At 37.3% G+C, this 22,749-nt stretch overlaps 1 protein-coding gene across 7 annotated transcripts in view; it reads left to right on the forward strand.

The window, feature by feature from the left end:
- The window catches only part of INPP4B (inositol polyphosphate-4-phosphatase type II B), a 543,252-nt gene that overhangs the window by 242,809 nt on the left and 277,694 nt on the right, over positions 1 to 22,749 (forward strand). For all 7 annotated transcript variants that reach the window (XM_054690015.1, XM_054690016.1, XM_054690014.1 and 4 more), the window contains 3 exons: positions 317 to 382; positions 15,491 to 15,701; positions 17,448 to 17,492. In XM_054690015.1, the coding sequence (XP_054545990.1) occupies positions 15,611 to 15,701; positions 17,448 to 17,492 (136 nt within the window). In that variant the 5' untranslated portion in view covers positions 317 to 382; positions 15,491 to 15,610. The remainder of the gene's footprint in view (positions 1 to 316; positions 383 to 15,490; positions 15,702 to 17,447; positions 17,493 to 22,749) is intronic.

Here is a 22,749-nt window from a genome sequence, read left to right on the forward strand (position 1 = left end):
GAGGGGCGCAATGGAGCATGGTGGAGGATTATTGGGGCTTTGGTGCTGGGTGTGGTATGAAAACACACATTTGTAGAAATTTGGACCTATAACCCCTAAAACAAATACAATGATGAAAACCAACATTACTTCAATAAATATAATTTGAAAAAAAGAAAAATAGCTATCATGGATCTTATGATCATGACAAGTGCTCAAATTTGGAATGATGGGGCATTATGAACTAAAATATTAAATATTTTAGCTTGGGTACTTCAGTAAGAGAAGTTCCCAAATTTCACCAAATCCTAACACCCTGTTCTTTTGTCCTTTACAGAGCTCTGAGATCAGCAAAACAATAATCAAAGAGAAGAGCTGTTTGAGGAGTACGACAATAAAACAGGTACAGTAAATAGCCAACTGGATTGTATTCAGTTCAAGCTTATAACCATCGCATTAAAAAATGATACTTGAGGGCCTCCCCGGTGGCAAAGCGGGTTGAGTGCAACTCCATGAACCTGTCCACAGCCTCTGCAGCACGAGTTCGATTCCTGGCCAGCCAGGGAGATATCCACATGGAGCGGCAGACCTCTCCTGTCTCGCCCGCTAATCCCCTCAGCAGTGTTTTCAGTCCATCTGCCTGTTCTGCTCCCCACTCTGTCTCTGGTGAATCCTCTCACCCTCCTGCGCCTCTGGCCTGTACTCCAGTTTTTGTATTAATAAATAAATCTTTTAAAAAAAGGATACTTGACAGAAATTTTAGTGTAGTGTTATAGAATGTGCGCCTGCATGTTGTAGCTACCTGGCCATGTGTTAAAGTTGAAGGCATCTCTATGTCTACATAAAATCATTTGTGAGGACGACGGTTAGGCTAGATAAAAAAGTGAAACAGCAGAGCTCCGGGAAAGACAATACTGGGACACAGGGAGGAATCTGCTGTGACCTGGCTGAACAGAGGGGGTGTCTCTGGGTGATGACTTTCACACTGAGCGCTGAAGGATGAAGGATGAAGTCCTAGCACAAGGGACAGCAGTGGATGCGGGAAACAACAGAGCACAGAGTGGCTCTCACGCAGCCATGGAGGCTGAGACAAAAGATGAAGCCGGGTTGAAATAAACATGAAAGCTGGCCCATTACCCAGAAAATGAGTATGCACTATTCCCGAATAGTCCTGGGAAGAGGATTCTGGATGATTTGCGCACTTTCTGCCCCGTCATCTTGTGTGTTGGCATGCGGTCTTCTCTCTCCTGGATATAGATGCCTTAGGATCCGCCACCAACCCTGTCTCCTGCCGAAGCTCAGTGTAAACCTCTTATGAGTGTGCAAAGAGGTTCTCAATCTGTTCATTCCTCTGAACACTACTTCCAGTGAAATATTCTGCCGACTTTCTCGAAAGTTTCTGAATACAGTAACATTCTCAGGAACTTTAAGAGCATATTAAGATGTTGCAGGTTCTGAGAAATTTTACGGTAAATTATGTGTGTATTTTTATTTACCGTGATAAGCTACTTCCAATTCTCATTAGGTATGTTTCAAAAAGTTTTGTCTTGAAAATATGCATTTTAAGAGGTTTCTTGTACTTCTGCGGTTGGCTTGCTTTTAGGAAACGACCTATTTTATGGCCTCGCACAATAAATTATAGCAAATAATTTTCTAGAATTCAGACCAGAAAAAAAAAATGTTGGCTTCAATGATTTAACTTCTTCAGGCAGAAGAATTTCTTGATCTGAATTATATGGTTAATTGCTTCAAATTCTGCTTATACTTTGCATATGAAAATTTAGCCTTAAGTAACAGTTGGGCGCACTGGAGGAAGAGCTTAGTAAGTAATTTTCAGTATCAGTAATAGCAATATTTGTTCTCGTAAATCAAACAGACAAGGAAAACCACACACATGCACACAGACACACACACACAGACACACACACACACACGATGCTGTTTGGTCCTTGGGTGCTCTGAATAATATTCTTCTCCATTGAAAATGCTTATTCTCTTAAAGTGAAGAAAATGACTTGGGGTCATGCCTACTGTAGCACATAAAGAATGCTTTTCTTCTCATATAATGCTTGCTTCTCATATAATGCTTGCTTCTCATATTGACCTGATGTAAAATACGGAGATTCGGTATTTGCAGCAATAAACATTTTAAGGACTTCGAGTATATGAGTTAACCTGCTCTTAGTCCAGAACAGAGGCTCTCAATCTCCATTTTGGATCATCAGCACCCTGCAGCTCAGCTAATTATTATCAAAATATAAGAAAGAACTGTGAAAACTTTCCTAGGCTTTCGTAACGTAGAAAGAGAAAAACCTGTTTGCTTTCTGAAAAGACAAGAGACAGCTGTCACTCAATTACTATTCTTGCCATTTGCTTTCTCCTAGAGAAATGTGTCAAATTTGGAATCTAATTGGAAATCTTAATTGTAAATGGCTTAAAGGTGGGGGTGGGATGATCAAGTTTAGACATAAAAAGTAGGGCAAGAAATGGAAAAGGTAATATTCCAGCTGGATTGAATAATTGCCTATTTTTAAGAGAGTCGGCCTCTGGCATGAAATCCAACTTCTCTCTTTCTTTTCTCAGGAGGGATTTTTTTTCTCCCAACCATCCAACCATTTGATAAATCTTTTAACCACTATAAATTATAATTCTCCAGGGCTATGTTTTGCCCAGTGGAAAACAGTTGTTTTAAAGTTTTGAAGCTGGTGCTAAACCTTAGTTTCCTAATGGATTTCCTGTCCATACATATTTTCTAACTATTCTGTCTCAGTTAACCATCTCTAAAATTGAATTTTTAAAATCCACTTACAGTGTGATTTTTTTAAATTTTAATTTATACATTTACTAGGATGTAGTAGTAAATCCAGATATACTAAGTCCTAGAAAAGAAAGAAGTAAAATGGAAATCTGGCTAAATTTGAGAATGCTTGCTGATTCGGTACGCTGGAGACAAAGATTCTAAGTCAGTTTCATGAGTTCTTTTACTCCAGTTATTCTTTTTATTTTTTTTCCTGGTAAATAGTTTGCATTCTGCTCTTGGCTTGTAATCTCCAGGTAAAGACAGTGACTTGTTACTCCTGAGTTACTCATAGCACTCAGTTTGCCAGGGCTAGGAATGATAGCTGCTCAATCATTACTTGATTAATTCAGTGAGGCTGTGGCAGGAAGTGGAGCGCCTAGATTGTCCTGTTTTCTGGTTTACAAACATCCTATCTAACATTCAAAGCAGGAGCCCTCCCTTTCCGGAGAGCGATCGCGTTCAGTGATTGTGCACCCACTTCCTGCCCTTTCTCCACCTCTCTGCTCCAATCTGATGAGCCCATTTCCTGTTTCTTATGTCTGTTCTACATCCATGGGTGTTGCATAGCCTCCATTTTCAATACTTCTGTCCCCATTGTCTTTCATTCTATCTTACTCTTCTTTTATTTTTAATCTGCCCATGACAACTCCCCCCCCCCATTTTTGGTGTGCAAACCTCTTAAAGCCAAATCAAACCTCATCTGCTCAACGAATCCATCCAGCTGTCTCCTGAAATGATCTTCTATCCCCCTTGAATTTTTTGTTGTTCATTTGTGTCCAGACACTGTCCCTTGTTCCCTCTCTGTGCAGAGTGACGCTGACACACAAACAACCGGTGAAAGCTCAGCTACTTAATAGTGAATGGCTCTTCCAATCCCTACTCTATTCTCTAAAAGCTCACAAGGGTGTGGACCCCTGGCCAAGTTTGCTGCGTGCTTCCCGGCAGTATCTGGGTTTCCTACTGGGTGAATTTGGGCCTGGAGTGCAGCCTGCCAACACATCCGTTGTCTCAAGTGAGCTGGCTTTTGAGGTTAGTGGCTGGCTGTGTGGTGTGCTCAGGGCTGTGCTCAGAGGTCTAGGCGCCTGCTTCCCTGTCCCCGGGACGTGACCTGATTGTGGGCATCACTCCCTATTCTAGGACTTGAATACATGCTTGATGCTGAGAACTGCTGCCTTCATTCCTTCTGCTAGTAGACACCTGTTTTATTGCTTCCCTATCTACCCCTCACCCCAAATACAAGGAAGCCCATTGAAGCTTGCGTTTATCAATTAAGTCTTGGTGATTTGCAGTCCTGACTCGCAGTAGTCATGCTTTCTTTCCCAGATTATTATTCTTACTTCTTTATGAAACAGGTTTCTTTTTGCTTCCTTTCATGTCTCTACATGCCTTTTGATGGGATGCACTTTGGTTTTTATGAAAGCATTCTGATTGTACCTTCCATTTGTCCAGCCATATTAATCACACAATTATTACAATTGAACAATGCTAGTAATATTTGTTGATCACGTGCTATATTTTCCAATCTCTTTTTTTGTGTGTTTTGTAGTAATTATTTAATGATTTACATGAATTAAATTTATATCTTTTGGTGTACACTTGCAGATGGTCATATACCTCTATGACCAAGGTGCAGAATATTTGCTTCACCCCTAAATTTTCCCTCTAGCTTCCCCTCTGTGGTCAGCCTCCCCTTCCCACTTCCAACCTTTAGAAACCTTTCCAATCTTTCTGTAGTTTGCCTTTCACAAAATATCATGTAAATGTATCTAGCCTTTTGAGTCTGACTTCTTTCATTTCCCATAATGTACATAAGTCTCATCCATGTTTTGTGGGGGTCTGTGATTTTTTCTTTTCTATTGCTGAGTAATATTCCATTTTATGGATATGTTTAGGTGAGATTACCCATTCAGCATTTGGAGAACTTGTGGGTGGTTTTGAATTTTTAGTAACAACAGGTTTCTTGTCATCAGAACTTTCATTTTTCTTGCGTAAATTATCAGAACTGAGTTTGCTAGGTACTATGGTTGATGCATAATTAACTTTACAAAAAATTGCCAGATTCTCTTTGTCATGGTTTTGACTTGAAGGCAGTTCCCAGCTTAAAACATAGACCATAAAACATAGACCATAAAACAAATTTAAAATAATTGAAATCAAGTAAGTTTTTTCCCATAGAATAATGATATTAAATTAGGATTTAACAATGGAAAAATATCTGGAAATAAAAATGGGAATTTGGCAACACAGTTCTATATAATATTGTACCAAGAGGAAGTCACATAATTTGAATTATGAAGATGAAAATAATATCAGAATTTATGGAATGCAGCTACAGTGTAGCTTACAGAAATCTAGAATGCTAATATTAGAAAAGACTCAAATTATGATATAAACTGACATCTTAAGAACTAGAAAGTATGTCACTCCTCTAAGTTTTAGCTTCTTCCCACAGTTCCTCAGGTAACTTGCTTTTTGTATTTCCTCCTAATTGGTGGGAGATACAGTGTTTAGTTGACTCCAAATGGAATATCTGCCCTGGTCTTCTGTCTTGGTGCATCCTTGATTAGAGACAGAACCTCTACAACTATGTATATATTAGATAATTTAATTATCCACAGTTGATTAGACAGGTATTACCATTTCTCTAATGTATAATGAGGAGACTCCGAGATAGTAAAGTTAAGTAAGTTGCCCAAGATTCCAGAGCGAGAGGCAGAGTCTAGGCAGACTGGATCCTTGACAGGTCTCTTCATCACTTTGATATACAACGTGTCTCGTGCTAAGTTACTGTAACTATAAGTACCATGTGAGAAATTCAGATGTACGCTCTAGACTTAACTAGCCAAAGAATCAAAGTCCCCAGAACCACAACAAGAGAGTCAAGCTAAGACGAATTTATAGATTTGTCAGACAAAGGAATAAAAACTGCTGAAGACGTTCTTAGAGTAGTTCACTAAAAGGAAAAATATGTCAGAAATATTCAGAGCTAAAGTGTTCAGGGATGGGGCAGGGGGAGCGGGCAGTGTGTGGAGGTAGGTGATGCTATTTAAGGACTGAGAACTGGTACTTTGGCAAGGACTAAATATAAAAGGAAAGTTTTCCGTTTGCAAGAGTACACTCGGAGGGTAGCTGCTCAATGAATCCACATCACAGGTATTCACGATTGTGGCATTTCCTTGCCCACTTCTCCGTATACATGGTCCCAGTGAAGAAAGTTGGAGAGACTGGAAGGAAAGGATGAAGAGAAACCTGCCTCTGTAATCTTATCCAATGCTCAGACATACTTTTCACGTAAAACTTGAGTCTGTGTGCCCTACTCCTCAGCAGCAGTGCTTCACCTCCTCCCGCTGATCACAAAAGGGTAACCCCAGTGAGAGAGCAGAGTTGTTAAACCAATTCATGATTTTTTCTGGTTCCATGAGATGCACTGAAATGCTGGATGCATTTGCAGGGGGAACAATGACTTGGAACTTGACTGCTCAGACAGGTTCTTTTTTGTACATATCCTGCCCATTTCAAGCTCAGCCATTGCATTTTCTTTCTTTTTTGTTGACATTTTATATTGTTTGCTCTTCCTTTCACTGTAATGCAGTTTTCTGAGTAAATATTTTCAGGTAGAATATGTGATTGTGCACACATTGCAGAGTAAGGAAACTGCTTGTCGTGAAAGAATAAAGACTCGTTAGCCGTGTGAAATAGGCAGGGTGAATGAGAAAACTTCATATGTCAAATTATATTCTTGGTAGATCACCTCAGGCACTCTATGAACTTCTCTAAAGAACTAAAATGAAATTATCATAATCACATATACACATTTTATCCTTGCCTCTCATAATAAAAAGAAGATAAAAGTTTAATTAAGTACATTATCTGTCTTGCTTTGAGATCTCAAAAGAAAATGAACAATTAATCATAAGAAACTATAGATAATTTAGGCAGTTCTAATTTGAACCTGAAATGTAGCATCGTAAGGAATTCAGTGAGTTAATAGCATCTGACGTCTGTATTAGACATCAGGTTTTAGTTTTGCTCCAGCACATGGTATGTGGCTGGGCTTTGGTACGTTTGTGACAATGTTTTGCAATATTTGACATTGCTAAGGGAGCATTTCTTCCGAGTCTTTTTCTTTAGTGCGTGTGAAAAAAGAATCAACCACTAGCTAAATTAAAATTCTCTCTCTGTGTCTCCCTGTGCTTCCTGAGAGGCTAGAGATGGACTGTTAGGAGTCATTGCAATTGCAATATGCAGTTTGCTGAGTAAAAGTATCAGAAAGAAAATACTGTCATCTTAAGTGCTGAAAATACCCTGTCCTTTACTTAGTTGTTCAATTGACAGAAGGATGTCAAAATATAAGCAAGTGAGTGGGCTGCCACATAACCATCTCATACTACTTTCTTTTTTTTTTTTTTTTTTTTTTTTAGAAAGAGTGGGTAATTTTTTTTTATTAAATAATAAATTTTATTTTTATATTCCCCATACAATTGCAACCCCCCCATTCTGACCCAATCCCTCCCTCCCCTCCCGCACCTCACCCCCCAAAAAGTGTCTCTGGTTCATAGTTTTTTTGTTGATTTTGATTTTCACTTTCTTATAGTTATTCATTTTTCTTTTTTTTTTTTTAAAATATTAAATTTTATTTTTATATTCCCCCATACAATTGCAAATGCCCCATTCTGACCCCAATCCTCCCCTCCCCCCGCCCCCCACCCCCCACCCAAAAGTGTCTCTGGTTCATAGTTTTTTGTTGATTTTGATTTTCACTTCTTATATTCATTTTCCTGGTCCTTATTTAAGTTTTCTAGATTCCTGCTAGGAGTGAGACCATCCGGTATTTTTCTTTTTCTTTTTGGCTTATTTCGCTGAGCATGATCCCTTCCAGTGCCATCCATGTTGCTGCAAATGGCATGTGTTTATCTTTTTTGAATGCTGAGTAATATTCCATGGTATATATGTACCATCTTCTTGATCCAGTCATCTATTTTTGGGCATTTGGGTTGTTTCCAAAGCTTAGCTATTGTAAACAGTGCTGCTATAAACATAGGAGTGCAGGTGCTCTTTGGAATTGATGTTTCTGTGTCCTTTGGGTAAATACCTAGGAGTGAAATTGCTGGATCATATGGAAGCTCTATGTTTAGTAGGTCCAGAAATCTCCACACAGCTCTCCATAGTGGTTGGACCAGTTTGCACTCCCACCAACAGTGCACAAGAGTTCCTTTTTCTCCACATCCTCGCCAACATTTGTTGTTGCTAGTTTTTTTAATATGTGCCATTCTCACTGGTGTGAGATGGTATCTCATGGTAGTTTTGATTTGCATTTCCCTGATTACAAGTGATGTTGAACATTTTTTCATATGTCTGTTGGCCATTTGCATTTCCTCTTCAGAGAAGTTTCTTTTTAGCTCTTCTGCCCATTTTTTGACTGGATTATTTTCTTTGTTGTTGCTGAGTCTCATCAGCTCTTTGCAGATTTTTGTGATCAGTCCTTTATCATTAGTGTTGGGTGCAAAAATGTTTCTCCCAGTTGGTGGGGTTTCTCTTTGTTTTTGTTATTGTCTCTTTTGCTGTGCAGAAGCTCTTTAATTTGATGTAGTACCAGCTGTTTATCTTTGCCTTCACTATCACTGCTTTGGGTGATGTGTCTGTAAAGATGTCTTTGATGTGCAAATCCCGTAGTGTTTCGCCTATATTTCCTTCTATGTATTTTATGGTTTCAGGTCTTATGTCTAGTTCTTTAATCCATTTTGAGTTGATTTTTGTGTATGGTGTGAGGTAGTGGTCAAGCTTCATTCTTTTGCATGTAGCGACCCAGTTTTCCCAGCACCATTTATTGAACAAACTTTCTTTGCTCCAATGCATAGTCTTTGCTCCTTTGTCAAAGATTAGTTGACCATAAATCTGTGGGTTTATTTCTGGATTTTCTATTCGATTCCATTGGTCTGTATGTCTGTTCTTGTTCCAATACCATGCAGTTTTGATGATTATGGCTTTGTAGTATAGTTTGAAGTCTGGGAGTGTGATGCCTTCATTTCCTTCTTTTTTTTTCAGTAGAGCTTTGGCTATTCGGGGTTTTTGGTGATTCCATATGAATTTCATCAATAATTGTTCTATTTCTTTGAAGAATGCCATTGAGATTTTGATTGGAATAGCATTGAATCTGTATATTGCTTTTGGTAGGATGGCCATTTTAATAATGTTTATTCTTCCAATCCATGAGCAGGGGATGTCTTTCCATTTCTTTGTGTCTTCTTCTATTTCTTTTAACAGTGTTTTATAGTTTTCTTTGTATAGGTCCTTTACCTCTTTTGTTAGATTTATTCCCAAATATTTGATTTTTTTTGTTTCGATAATAAAAGGGGTGGTTTTTTTGATTTCTTCTTCTTCAGATTTATTGTTTGTGTATAGGAAGGCTACTGACTTTTGCGTGTTGATTTTGTATCCTGCCACTTTACTGAATTGATTGATGAGTTGAATTAGTTTTTCTGTGGAGATTTTGGGGTTCTCTATGTATATTATCATATCATCTGCAAATAGTGATAGTTTGACTTCTTCTTTTCCTATTTGGATTCCTTGGATGTCTTTCTCTTGTCTTATTGCTCTGGCTAGGACTTCCAGTATTATATTGAAAAGCAGTGGTGAGAGTGGACATCCTGAAACCAAGAGCTGGTTCTTTGAAAAAATAAATAAAATAGACAAACCCCTAGCCAGGCTCACAAAGGAAAAAAGGGAGAAAGCACAAATACACAGAATCATAAATGAAAGAGGAGAAATCACAACGGACACAGCAGAAATCAAAAGAATAATCAGTAACTACTATGAACAGTTATATGGAAACAAGTTCAACAATCTAGAGGAGATGGACAAATTCCTACAACTCTACAATCACCCAAAGCTAGATAAAGAAGAAATAGAACACCTAAACAGACCAATTACAAGCAGCGAAATTGAAATGGTAATTAAAAACCTCCCCAAAAACAAAAGCCCAGGACCTGATGGATTTACAAATGAATTCTACCAAACATTCAGAGACGAATTAGTGCCTATCCTTCACAAACTCTTCCAAAAAATTGAGAAGGAAGGGACAATACCAAACACGTTCTATGAAGCCAATATTACACTAATACCAAAACCGAATAAGGACAACACAAAAAAGGAAAACTATAGGCCAATCTCCCTAATGAACACTGATGCAAAAATCCTCAATAAAATTTTAGCTATCAGAATCCAACAATGTATCCATAAGATTATTCACCACGACCAAGTTGGATTCATTCCAGGGGCACAAGGATGGTTTAACATCCGAAAATCAATCAACGTTATCCAACACATCAACAAAAAGAAATATAAAAACCATATGATAATATCAATAGATGCTGAGAAAGCTTTCGACAAAGTGCAACACCCATTCATGATAAAAGCCCTTGAAATTCTTGGGATACAAGGAACATACCTCAACATCATAAAGGCCATCTATGAGAAGCCAACAGCCAGTATCATTCTCAATGGTGAAAAGCTGAAAGCAATTCCATTAAGATCTGGAACAAGACAAGGATGTCCACTCTCACCACTGCTTTTCATACTACTTTCTTAAACTTTTGCTGTGTGATAGCAATGGTGTTGTGTTCTTTAAGATTACTTGGGTCTCAAGAGAAGGGTTTACTAGTTTTTGTTAAGTAAGCAAAATCCAACATGTCACATGAAGAACTGGTAGAAGAAATATTTTCCTTGAAATTTTAGTCTTTTCAAGAGTAGCTGATGAAAGTCCCTATCCTTTGGATGACTTGTGAAAAATAACCAAGAATCACTTGTGATGAAGAGATGGGTAAACAGCTCACCTCAGATGACCGGCCCTCTGGGGTGGCCACTAGCCAGCTGGGCCCATGGAGCTTTCCCCTTTCCTCTCTGGTCCTCCTCATCGATCAACTGGAATGAGCCCCCATTTTTTTTAAGACTCTTCAGTTCTTTATTCTGTTCACCATCTTACCCCAATATTTTAAAGAGAGTTGCTAGGAGGGCACATATTAGCAGTGTTAAAAACACTTTCCAACGTGGAATGCAGTGACCTGGCTTTGTTTTGTCCCAGAGGTACCTTGGTCTGACACTTCCAGGGGCCTCCTCATGCTTCACCAAGAGTAGGCAGCGTGGCTGAGGCTGGAGAGAGCAAAGATAAAAGTCAGCAAGAGCCGAGGACAGTCTAGGCTGAATTAGGGCTGGTCGTTGGCAAGCCTCCATGACAAAGGAGCCAGTCAGTACCTGGCAGTGTAGGCAGATGCCTGGAGTCCCAGGCAGATAAACCACATGAAGAGACTTGGGAGGATGGAAACTCTGGAGGTGGCACCTGAGCCAAGAGCTGCAGAGACTGAAGGCCAGGTCAGCATCCATGACAGCTCCTGGCATAAGTCTAGGAAGTTTGGGGAAGTGATGTGGGATTTCCACCCAGGTTGGCTTTTTATCTTGCAGAACTCCCTTGTCACTTCTTCTCATTTCTGAGCCTAGAACTTGGGTGGTCTTCTGACCACCCAAGAAACTGCCTGAAAACGCTATTTCTCAAGTTTGAATGTACGTAAGAATTATCTGAGTCAAAACTGCAGATTCTAACACAGTAGCTCACAGGTTTGGCTGAAGGGTTTGGTTTCTAACAAGCTTCGAGGTGATGCCACTACAGCTGATGTAGAGACACGCTTTGAGTGGTGGAGCCTTGAAGACTGTTGCTGTTGGGTCTCGCTAAATAAACCAGTCTCCGTCCCATGTCAGTGAGCTTCCCTCATGGGACAGGTGAACATACCCTCGCTGGCTAGTTCAGAACTGACTCCCAGCAGCTAGACTTGAGAGCAAACTAAGGAATTCAGCTTTATTCTTCCTGTGACAAAGCAGGTCCTCACTGAATTTAATATTGGTAGAGAACCCAGTTGTTTCCTGACCCAGATAGTTTTCTTGAACAGACGCATTGACCCTGACCACATTGCTCTGCTGGGAGTTATCCTTGGCCTGGTTAGGGTCCTGGTGAGAAGCCAGGAGAAAATTTGACCTTAAATGCATGCCTGTTTTTTTGTTTTTTCAGATTAAATATCATATTTGCTCATTTATACCCTTTTCCTCAAGGAGAACCTGTTTATTGATTTTTTTAAATTTTTTCTTGTTTTTGAATGATATAAAATAAATCCCTATTACTGAGAACAGGGACCAGTCTCCAAAGATTGCTTCTCCTGTTTCCCATTCTGCTCAGGCTTTCTCTACGTGTCTGGTGAGGAAAAGTAAAGTCTATTAGCAAGTCCAGACTGCTCGTGAGTGTGTGGTTCTCAGTAGCTCAGTACTCTCATGCCAGCCCCCACTTGAACTTTACTTAGTCCTTAGATGTTTTAGCTGAATTCTTACTACTAACTTCTCTGGGACCTGACAGCTCTTCCTCCCACGGAAGAAAGCTCTGCTCCTCACAGGCATCTGTCTGTCTTTAGATTTCAGGCTACTTGGTTGCTCTGAGACCTCAGCTCTCTGATTAGTGAAGGAAACGCTAAGATTTTGTATATTATTCAGCTTTTTCTTGAGGTTATGGTGGGAGGAATACTCTTTACATCTTTGTACATCCTAAACAGAAGTTGGAAACTTCTGTGCCACAAATACATTTTCCCAGGACGCAATTTGTTATCTCCATTTTTATGGTATATTTTGCTCACAGAAGTTTTTCATTTTAATGTAGTCAAATTTATTAATCTTTTCCTTTATAGACTATGCTTTTGAAGTCAGGTTGAGAAATCTTTCCATAGCCATAGTTCATAAATATGCCTTTTTTCCTGAAAGGAAAAAAAATGAAGCCATTGGGGAGTCTCATTTTCTAGTCATGCCCCTCCTTCCTCATTACAGTGGGCCATATCATCTAAATGTTTCCTTGCCCATCATTCATCTTCCTTTCTCTTTCATTTTCAATCCTGTTTTGTTCTTCTGGTGGTGTCCCTTTCAGCATTTAAAGACACTCAAGTGTTCCATTCAGAATGAAGAGGAAAGCCATCTTGCAATTCCACCATCTTGTTTAGTGGAGAAACATCAGTTAAATGGAGGGATGACATTGTTTCCTCAGCTCTTACTCTCTGCTGCTCGTCCTATAATAGCTGGTATCTTTACGGCCAACTTCTCCTCTTGCCCCCTCGAGCAGTACAGTGCCTTAATTTTGAGTTCTCAGTCATCCATTCTTCTCACTCCGAGTTTTTGCTTTCAATGACTGCCTGCATTCCTTTGACTTCAATCATTAACCAATGATTTAGAAAAATAATTTCTCACCTTACTGTTTCTTCTGAGATCTAGACCCATGTATTCAACTTCTTTCTGAATATCTTAAGGCACCTCAGAAGCAGCATGGTTAAATCAAAACTCATTATTCTCGACTAAAATTCCTTCTTTATTCTCCAGATAGTTTCGTTACCCATCATCTGCTGGATATCACCTGAAATCCCCATCCTTCACTACCTTAACTCTAATATTTCATCTAATTCCATCACCAAGGCTGTGTAATTCTATTTAATAAATTTTTTGGAATCCAGATTCTCTTCTTTAATCATCTGCTTCTTATTCGGTTTATCCCCTTTGTTATTTTCTTTTCCTAGAATATTAACAAAATCCTCAATCAGATTAGCTTCCTTATCTAGTTGCCACCTTTTGTTACAGTCTCTACTTTGACACCTAGTCAGCTATTGAAAAATCAAGTAGTCACTCTCCTGTTTAAAATATGTTTAGTGTGACTTCTTTCCACTCTTAGAAATAAGTTTAGTCACCCTAGCTACCTCTTTTAAATGTATTTGTAGTGTGAGAAAACCACAATCTGTCTTACATGTAACGTCCAAACCAAAAAATTTCCAAGTACACACAGAAAGGGAACTATTATGTTTAACCATAAGTTTAAGTAAGTGTTATATTTAACAGCTAGAAATGAAGTGGTTTTCTAAAACTTTGTTAGTAATGTTGTCTTATTCCTTTTGAGGGATCAGCCTTGCTAGTACATATCAAATAGGAATTTGTCCTCACATCCAAGAAAGGTGAAATGAAAACAAATAGAATCATTAGAGCTTTTCATATAATCCTTTTTTATACTTGACTCCCTTATTTCTAAAATTAAAGTTATTTTGCAGTTAGTAAACTAGTTTTGAGTGGGTAGAATGCCTAAAATGGGACCATATTTTACAAATCACTGTAGGCATTTACCTTATTCTTCTCCATTTATCCCCAAGTTATACAAACGTACACATACCCTCTAATAGATTGACATTTACTTCGTTAATAACTGACTATTAGTATGTGGAGTTGTTATTTCTATAGCATTCATCTGTATTGCCTTCTGTAGGTCCCTTTTAAATTTTCAAGATGAGCAATCAGGAGCAGGGGTTAAATCTTTGATCATGAAATTTAGTGAAATTAACAAGTCCTTATACCCAACTCACACATGTATGGCGATTTCAGCAGATATTACCCTACTCATGAGAGAATATGGTACAATGAGTATGTGACTGTCCTTATAAAAATAAGGATAATAATGATGAGATTAAATTTAAATAGTCAAAAAGAAAATCAGAAAACATTATCTTAATTCAAAATACTTTTTCAAATAGAAGGATTGGTCTAATTGGTGGTGGAATGGCCCTTTAGCCCCCAAAATTATTCCTGGTGGTACCCTTAGATGCCAATGTGAACTTAGCAACTTTATTGTGTTATTCGAGATGCTTCCTGAACTTAATTATTTGCCAGATGATCTTTACAAATTAGAGCTGAATTATAAATGAAGCTACTTTGTTAAGAACAACAAAAAGTTAGGCTATTGATTTGTGAGGTTGGAGATCAAATCAGTATTCCAAACCAAATTCCATTGCTGCTGTCTCATTAAACAACATTGGGTGGACAATTAAAGATTCTTATACATTTTAATTCAGCTAGTAACAATTTAAAGCAACATTGATTTATTTTTCCTAATTCATTTGAGGTCATGTTTACTATGCAAAATATCAAAATGAACTTGAAACGATTGAGGCTGTCTGTATAAGAGGGCATGCATTCCTTGGAAAGGTCTTCCTTCCCCATGCTAATTATCATCATTTTGCTGTTACTTTCATTTCCCCTTGAACTCTAACTTTTAAAGAATTATTATTATGCATTCTTTTCATCATAAACCTTCATCATTAAACAATTAAACCTTTATCAGGCACAGCAGCAAGAAACTCTGGATAATAATGATGAGGTTGGAAATTCGCTATATAACCTGTTGTCTCATTTTGGAAGCAGTGTCATGCCAAATTATTTTTATATGCTCATGAATAGTATTCTTACTAGGGTGGATGAGGAGATGAACAGCTCTAATGGAAGGAGTGGTCATCATGTTGATCCTGGTAAACCATGCTAATGCTGGACAAGATATTGTCTATTGCTATTAGGTGCATATTAAGTCAATAGTCCTTATGGCTATAGACTATTTTAAAGAATGTAAGAAGAGAAAGTGCCTTTCAGGATTTGGAAGTCCCTCATATGACCTTAATATAGTTGCACAAATAATGCCCCACTTATCTGAAAGTTTATGGCACATTTTCTGGGTGGCTTGGTCCCAAAGTAAAAAAGGGAAAGACAGGAGGGCAGTTCATGAGAGGTAGTTGTAGTCTGTCCCTGTCTTCAATTCTTAGCTTTACACTGAACTCCAAAGTAACTGAGATACTTTCTGTTGTTGTTTCCAAAATACAGAATTTCAAAGTGGGATATCGGATCCTTTAGTGTGAAGACACGTCTATGTTAAACCAGGAATCACTGGCAGCGACATCTGGCACGAAATCTTGGAAGATTAAGCAACTGTGAGGGCTGATCATGGAAATCAAAGAGGAAGGAACGTCAGAAGAAGGCCAGCACTTTCTTCCCACACCCCAAGCAAATGCTACTGTGGATTTTCAGTTCACAAGTAAGTTTGTGTGGTCCTCTCCCTGTAGCTCTGAAAGTGCAAACTGGGTTGACTGAACACATGTATGTGTGTATTCACAGAAAATTGTTTCTTAACAAATGGCATGAAGTCAATTAACTTTTTCCTTTTGTAATTTATCTTAGTGGTGTGAGTCTATGAGATCTCAACTTTTATCTTGGGTGAGAACAATGATAGTCCATGGAATGTTTAAATACCAAAGGAGAGCAACAGCGTTCTTGGATGTGTACTGTAACAATATTGACAATAATGCACCTTCTTTTTGCATGGAATTATTTTTTGGAACATAGACAGTTTCTCTTTAAAATAAAGATAATCAAATGGGAAACATTTGGAAAAAATGGTAACCTATGTTGCTGCATAGAGCAAGCTTGGAGATTTGGCCAAGACTTGCATTTGAGCATTTAAATTGGTTTTTGTGCTACTCAAGTAATTAAAATCATTGGAAGGATTGCATATTTCTCTCCTTCTAAAAATCCTAGGGCTTGGGTTTAGTATAAATTCTGTCTTTTTCTTTGCAGAAGAATATTGCCTAGTTACTTAACACTGGCAAACATGGGCCTAACCTCTCATTTAATTTACATTATAAGAATAATCTTTAGAAAATGGTGTTGGTTACATGCATCTTTGAGAAAATTGGTTTTCAGAGTTTTAGCAGAATTAATTGTTACAACCTTTTAAAAAAATTCAGACTCTTTGAAAGTATCAAAGACCCACCAAATAATTGACACTCTAACCTCTCTTAGACAGCCTAAAATTGTTAACCATAGCATTGTTAAATATCAGCAGGAGAAAAAATGGTTATTATGTAAAAATGTTAGTTCTGTAAATAAAATGGATGACTGTTATACAAAGTGGTGGTTTTAACAATATGTTAGTGACTGAACACTAGTAAATTTTAAATTGTTTCTGATAAAACAAGGAAAGGATTTCTATAATATTACCTTTATTGCCAATTGGTTTACTTTCCCCTACATTCTAGCCTTGCTTCTTTGACCATCCTGAGTTGTGGCCAGTAGCATCTCAGTCCTCACTCACTTCCCATTTAGGAAGCCCCTGCCCTGTGTGTGGTCTTGATGGGTCACCAGTCATATTACCAAGTGTTACAGCTCAGTCTTTCCCTTCTAACCAATAGGTCTCACTTCTTTGCCTTTGTTTTCACCTTCCTTTCCTCTCCAGCTTCATGTTAAATCATTGAACTATGTTGTTAGTTATTTTTTAAATGGCTAGTGAAAGGAATAGAAACATCATCAGAATGCTGAGTTGAACTATCGAGTTGGCACAGTATCCACCTTCATACTCTCTGTATCCTAAACACATGTATCCTTTTCATTAATCAGCTATTATTTATGGCAGGTTAAAGTCTAAGAAGAGAGTTCACGTAAGAGAGTACTTTGGTGAGGTCATCCTTTTTGAAGAAATCACCTTTGTCTGCATGCATCCAAAAGAAACAGACACAGTTGAAAAATATTTGTCACAGCTTTATCAAAACAGTATTTTTGAGTTCTTTATGGCCATGAAACGAAATAGACCAGTCAAACCTTTAATCATGTCTATTCCTGCTACAAATAGGTCTTGTCCTGAGAACTGAATGTTTATTATGTCTGATTAACTGAATTTATTCGTTCTGTCAAATAACACATACATCTAGGCAGGGTGAATATGGTAATATATACTTACTTTTTTATAATGAACTAAGTATTTTAATCTGAACTTTATTATTTATAGGTATTCAGAAGACTCCAAATGAACCACAGTTGGAATTTATCCTTGGTAAGTACCCATTTAACCTTATTCATTGTGATAAATATAATAATAATCCATATATATAATCTATAATATATAATCTATAATATATATAATAATATATATAATATATATTATATATAATCTATAATTATATATATAATATATAATTCAGAAGCATTATTCTAAAAATTTTCATTAAGGTAAGTGTTATTTCCCACAGTTTATAAGTATAAACTCCGAGCCTCTGAATAGGTCCATTCTCTACCCAAGGACACGGGGTTCAGCGGGGATAAAGCTGTGCTTCCCAACCGGGTCTGCCGACCATGCTTCATACGGTGATTAGACTCTTGCTAATCAAATCCATGTCTAATTATCTATTCCTTGGGCTGGAGACTGGCCTCATGGACAGTTTTCCTTTTTGTTCCTTGACAGCATCTACAGGTGCTTGCTCCTTTCTATCTCACGCACTCACAAATATCCCCTGACTTTCCCATCTTGGTTTTGTGGACCAATCCTTGGCATTTGAGAATTTGACTTTCATTCAAAACTTTGACTTGCTCAAGCAGCTCTAAAATTCTGTCAGATGCAGAAAATTGTAATTTTGTCCAAAACTCTAAAATTCTGTCACATGTAGAAAGTTGTAATTTTGATTAAAAATGTGCCTTCTTCAGGCTGGTGTGCTACTTAGCTCTTGAATGGGATCTGTGTTGTGTTTGAATCAGATGTGACTGCAAAGCACCACTAGGAACTTAGCTGCAAAGTGGTATTCAAAGATTGTAAAATATGGATCATATGTATAGTGGCGCACTTGATTATATATATATTTTTTGTTTTCCCTTTACAGAATTTATTTTTAAAGTAGTTTTAGGTTCACAACACAGTTGATCAGAAGGCACAGAGGCTTCCCACGTAGTCCCTGGCCCCACAGATGCATCACCTTCCTCATTTTCAGATCCTCTGCCAAATATTTAGATTTATTATTGTAGATGACCCTACATTGACACAACATTATCACTCAAAGCCTACAGTTTACATTAGTGGTCACTCTGGATCTTGTACATTCTGTGAGTTTGGAAAATCTCTGAGTTCATGTATCCACCATTATAGTATCATACAAAATATTTCCACAGCCCTAAAAAATCCCCACAGCCTCTTTATCCCTTTCTCTCCCTAACTTCCAGCCACTGACCTTTTTTTCTATTGCTACCGTTTTGCCTTTTGCAGAATGGCAGATAGTTAGAATCATACAGTAAGGTTCCCTTCACTTAGTGATTTGCATTTAATATTCCTTCATGTCTTCATGGATTATTCCACAACTTATTCATTCACCTACTGAAGGACATTTTGCTTTCTTCTAAGTTTTGGCAATTATGTTGAAAGCTGCTTTAAGCATGTGCGTGCAAGGTTTTGTGTGACATAAGTTTTCAGCACCTTTGGGTAAATCCAAAAAGCTTTATGCTGAATCATATGGTAAAAGTATTTAGTATTGTAAGAAATTACCAAACTGCCTTCCAAAATGATCGGACCATTTTGTTTTTTTTTTTTTCATTCTTTTTTTTTTTAATTAATAAATTTTATTTTTATATTTTTATTTTTTATTTTTATTTTTAATTTTATTTTTTATTTTTATTTTTATTTTTATTTTTATTTTTATTTTTATTTTTATTTTTGCATTCCCACCGGCAATGAATGACAATTCTTCTAACTCCACATCCGTACCAACATTAAGCATTGTCAGAGTTTCAGATCTTGGTATAATGTATTTTTTTAAACTTTTTTTTCACAAATATAGCTAAAAATGCTTTAAGAAATACAGTTTTTAATTTTCCCAAGTAGTCAAAAATGAACAAGAACGTGAAAACTCAAGAAACTTATGTGGTAACACCAATAATGTGATACTTATTCTTTTTAAAGAGTTCTTAGATGGGTCAGACATAAAAAGAACCCATTTCCTAAAGAATGTTGAGGCATCAAAGAGGCCTAGGCACCCCTTCACTGACTGACTATAACTCTTGCTATGTGAGTCTTCATCTGTCTAATTGTTTCAATTTTAAAGAAGAAATTAATTTTTTACTTTTTGATAGAACTTCTGAAAATGAAGTCTTGTTAGAGCAATTTAGTATATGTCAAACACAGAGAAAACCTTCTGACATACATCCTGAAGAACATGGGGAGCCTGAAGGAAGCTGAAGCCATTGGGTAAAAGCTACTAAGCAAACATAGTAGATTTTGAGGTTCAAGGGTAGTTAGTCGGGTTACTGGACTTGACCAACTGTCAGGCGACAGCATGTCTGGTCAAATGCCTGTCTTCCATTTTAATTAAAATTATCTCTCCTATTCAAAACCTCCCCATACCCTTGTCAAGTTCCATAGCAATGCTATTATCACTTATTTTTCTGGCCTTAAATCATAGATCTAAGAGATAAGCTGCTGCAAGATTTTAATCATCATAATATCTCTCCCATTTTTAAAAAAACTTCGATTTTCTTTTTTCATATTTATTCAAAAAATACACGAGCATTTTTGCAACAGATAATTTTCTATTACCAAACGGTAAGAAATGCCTGACAAGTAAACAAAAGAAAGGGATTTAGAGTTTTCAGGGAATTGTGTTGTTGATCCTGGATGATACACTTCCCAAATGGTTTGTTATGCTTATTAGCACTTTAAGAGCCTCAATTGTACTATTTCTTGAAGAATATTTTTTGATACTTGGGATAGGACAGCTAAGCCTTTGTAAGTTTTATGGCATTTCTATTCCCTTGATTTCTATTAATCCCACAAATTCTTCAAGACTTTACCTTTTACATATCTAACTTCATTTATAATTAATAATGCTGAATAATAGTTTCTTTAATATTTTTTTATCATGGTTCTAAGAATAAAAAAGATAATGGGCTTTACGCCACTTAATTTTTCAACAATTTTTTGGTATTTGACTCTCAATTATTTAGCAAAGTATCCAAATAGATTGAGATTTTCAATGACTTTGGATTTAAAATTGGGAAGACAGTCACACTCTTTTGGTGTGGTGTCACTTTGCTTTGTGTAAGTTATTTTCCATCAAGGATTTGTTTCTGTCTTGTCTGTAGGCCACTGAAAAGTCATTATATCTTTCCAAAGTTCCTCTGCTCCATCTTTATTCAAGTAAATGAGGTAGGAAATTCTCAGTCAATTGAACAAGCTAATTGACTAAAACTATCTTGATAGTAGCACAAGATACGCATGTACTAAAAACAGTGGGCATCTCATGTTCACTGTCAACCGTAACCCTAATGGCAGACTGCATCGAAAGTGTGTAACCCCCCTCACAACTTCAACTCTGCACGTTTCTTTCATTGTTTCATTTGCATGAGTGGATGCTTTTTATTTCCACAAAAGAGAAATAATTAAAAACCCAAGAGAACCCAGATTTTGCTTATAGCTTAATATCATTGCTTTTATTTGAACGAAGCTGGCATTTAAGAAGGATCATTTCTTAAACTCTGGGTATCTTTCTTTCCTGAAACCATTGTGGAAAATGCATAGAAAGAATGTGGCAAAGACAGAAACTTTGATGAACTATTTCTTTAGTCTATCCCCCGATTATAATTAATATTTATTATCTTGTACCTCCAGAGTCAACAGAATACTTACAAGAATATGCTTTTCATATTCTTATGTCTTCATATTCTTATATGGACACCAAAGGCATTATCAATATCAGCACTAAAGCATTGTAAATACATAGGAGAAAATGGTGTGTTTCTGTGTGTGGATATGTGTGTGTGTGCATGTGGTCCTATGTTTTTTTTTTTTTATTTGACACCTTAAAATCTTATTCTTGAAGTAACTTATACCTTGATGGCTGATACCTAACTGAAGCCATGTGAACACGCAGGAGGTTACATAAAAGACTCATGTTGTATTGTGTCAGCAGCCTCAGGGGCAGTTATAATAGGAATAAGAGAACATGGATGCTGGAGCGAAATCTCTAAGTAATTCATTCATTCAGATTACATTGGGAGCATAAGAAACTTACAAATAAAAATGATTTCAATAATGTTATGTTCTATGGAGGCAAACTGGAAAACAGCACAGAATATCTGGGGACAAGGCAGTTAATTTGGGGGCCAGATGGACTGTTTCACAAATGGCGAGCAAAGAACACCTCGGAGTGGCCAAGGGACTGATGAAAGTGTGGGCGCTCATTTACAAAGTTCATCCTGAGCACAGAGCAGGAGGGGAAGCTATAGTAGATATTTTCTACAGCAGGTAATAAGGTTCTAATCAGGGGACTCCTGAGCCTCAAGGGTGTAAGTCAAGCTACTGGTTTGACCAGGCAGCAAACCAAGTTAAATGCTGCTGGGTTCTGGAAATTTTAAGTACCACAGGGAAAATGGCAGCATAGAGAAGGGACATTTGCTGAACTTCGGGAATGCTTGCTAAGTTGGAGAGGGAGAATTTTAAACTAGAAGAGAGCTGAGCTGTGAGCTCCTTCACCCTGGCCACTTCTAGTTTCCCCTCACTCACCCCTCTCAGCGGTCTGGGTAGTAGGATCAGGCCTGGTGTTGGTGCCCTGTTGAGCCTCTAGTGAGTAAGGGGTGGAGCCAGAGATGGGATTCTGTGCCTCTACCTTTTCGAAACTTTCAACTTTTATACTTCTGCATGTTAGGTTTTATCAGTGGATAAAATAAGACTAATCTGAGGCTCAAATTATTTAACAGAGCCTTACTTTATTTTTCAATTTCTTCTAAAATCAATACATTTATATTCACTGCTCTAATTTCATAGTATTGTGGTGAAAATTACCATAGGTAAAAATCATTGATAGAGGATGTAGAAGTGCATCACAATTAATAGTCCTCGATTGTCACATGTTTTCAGATAACCCTCTATAGATAAGCTTTGCATCTAAGTTTTTGACTTTTCTCCTAATACCTCAAACTCAGGATGAATGAAGAAAAGTGTAGGGCATCCTTAGCTCAGAGTCAATCAACTTGTGCTATTTAATTTTTGCAGTGAAACATATTAAGATGTAACACTATGCAGCCATTAGAAACCATCTGCCGAAAGGATATTTCATCAAGCAAGGGAACATAAAAGTTGTCAAAGCAGGATTACACACTATGTGCACAATATGATCCTTATTTAACTCTGTGTGTCTATATATGTAAAAGAGAAAGATTAATCTTAAATATCTTTAATCACAGTTATCAGAATCTAGTAGAATTTTTATTTCATTTGTTATACTTTCCTATATTTTTCAAAATCTCCACCACATACCCATATAAATATCACA

Source organism: Talpa occidentalis, unplaced genomic scaffold (assembly GCF_014898055.3).
Source record: "Talpa occidentalis isolate TD23 unplaced genomic scaffold, MPIMG_talOcc4v2.1 talOcc4.8, whole genome shotgun sequence".
Taxonomy (NCBI): domain Eukaryota; kingdom Metazoa; phylum Chordata; class Mammalia; order Eulipotyphla; family Talpidae; genus Talpa; species Talpa occidentalis.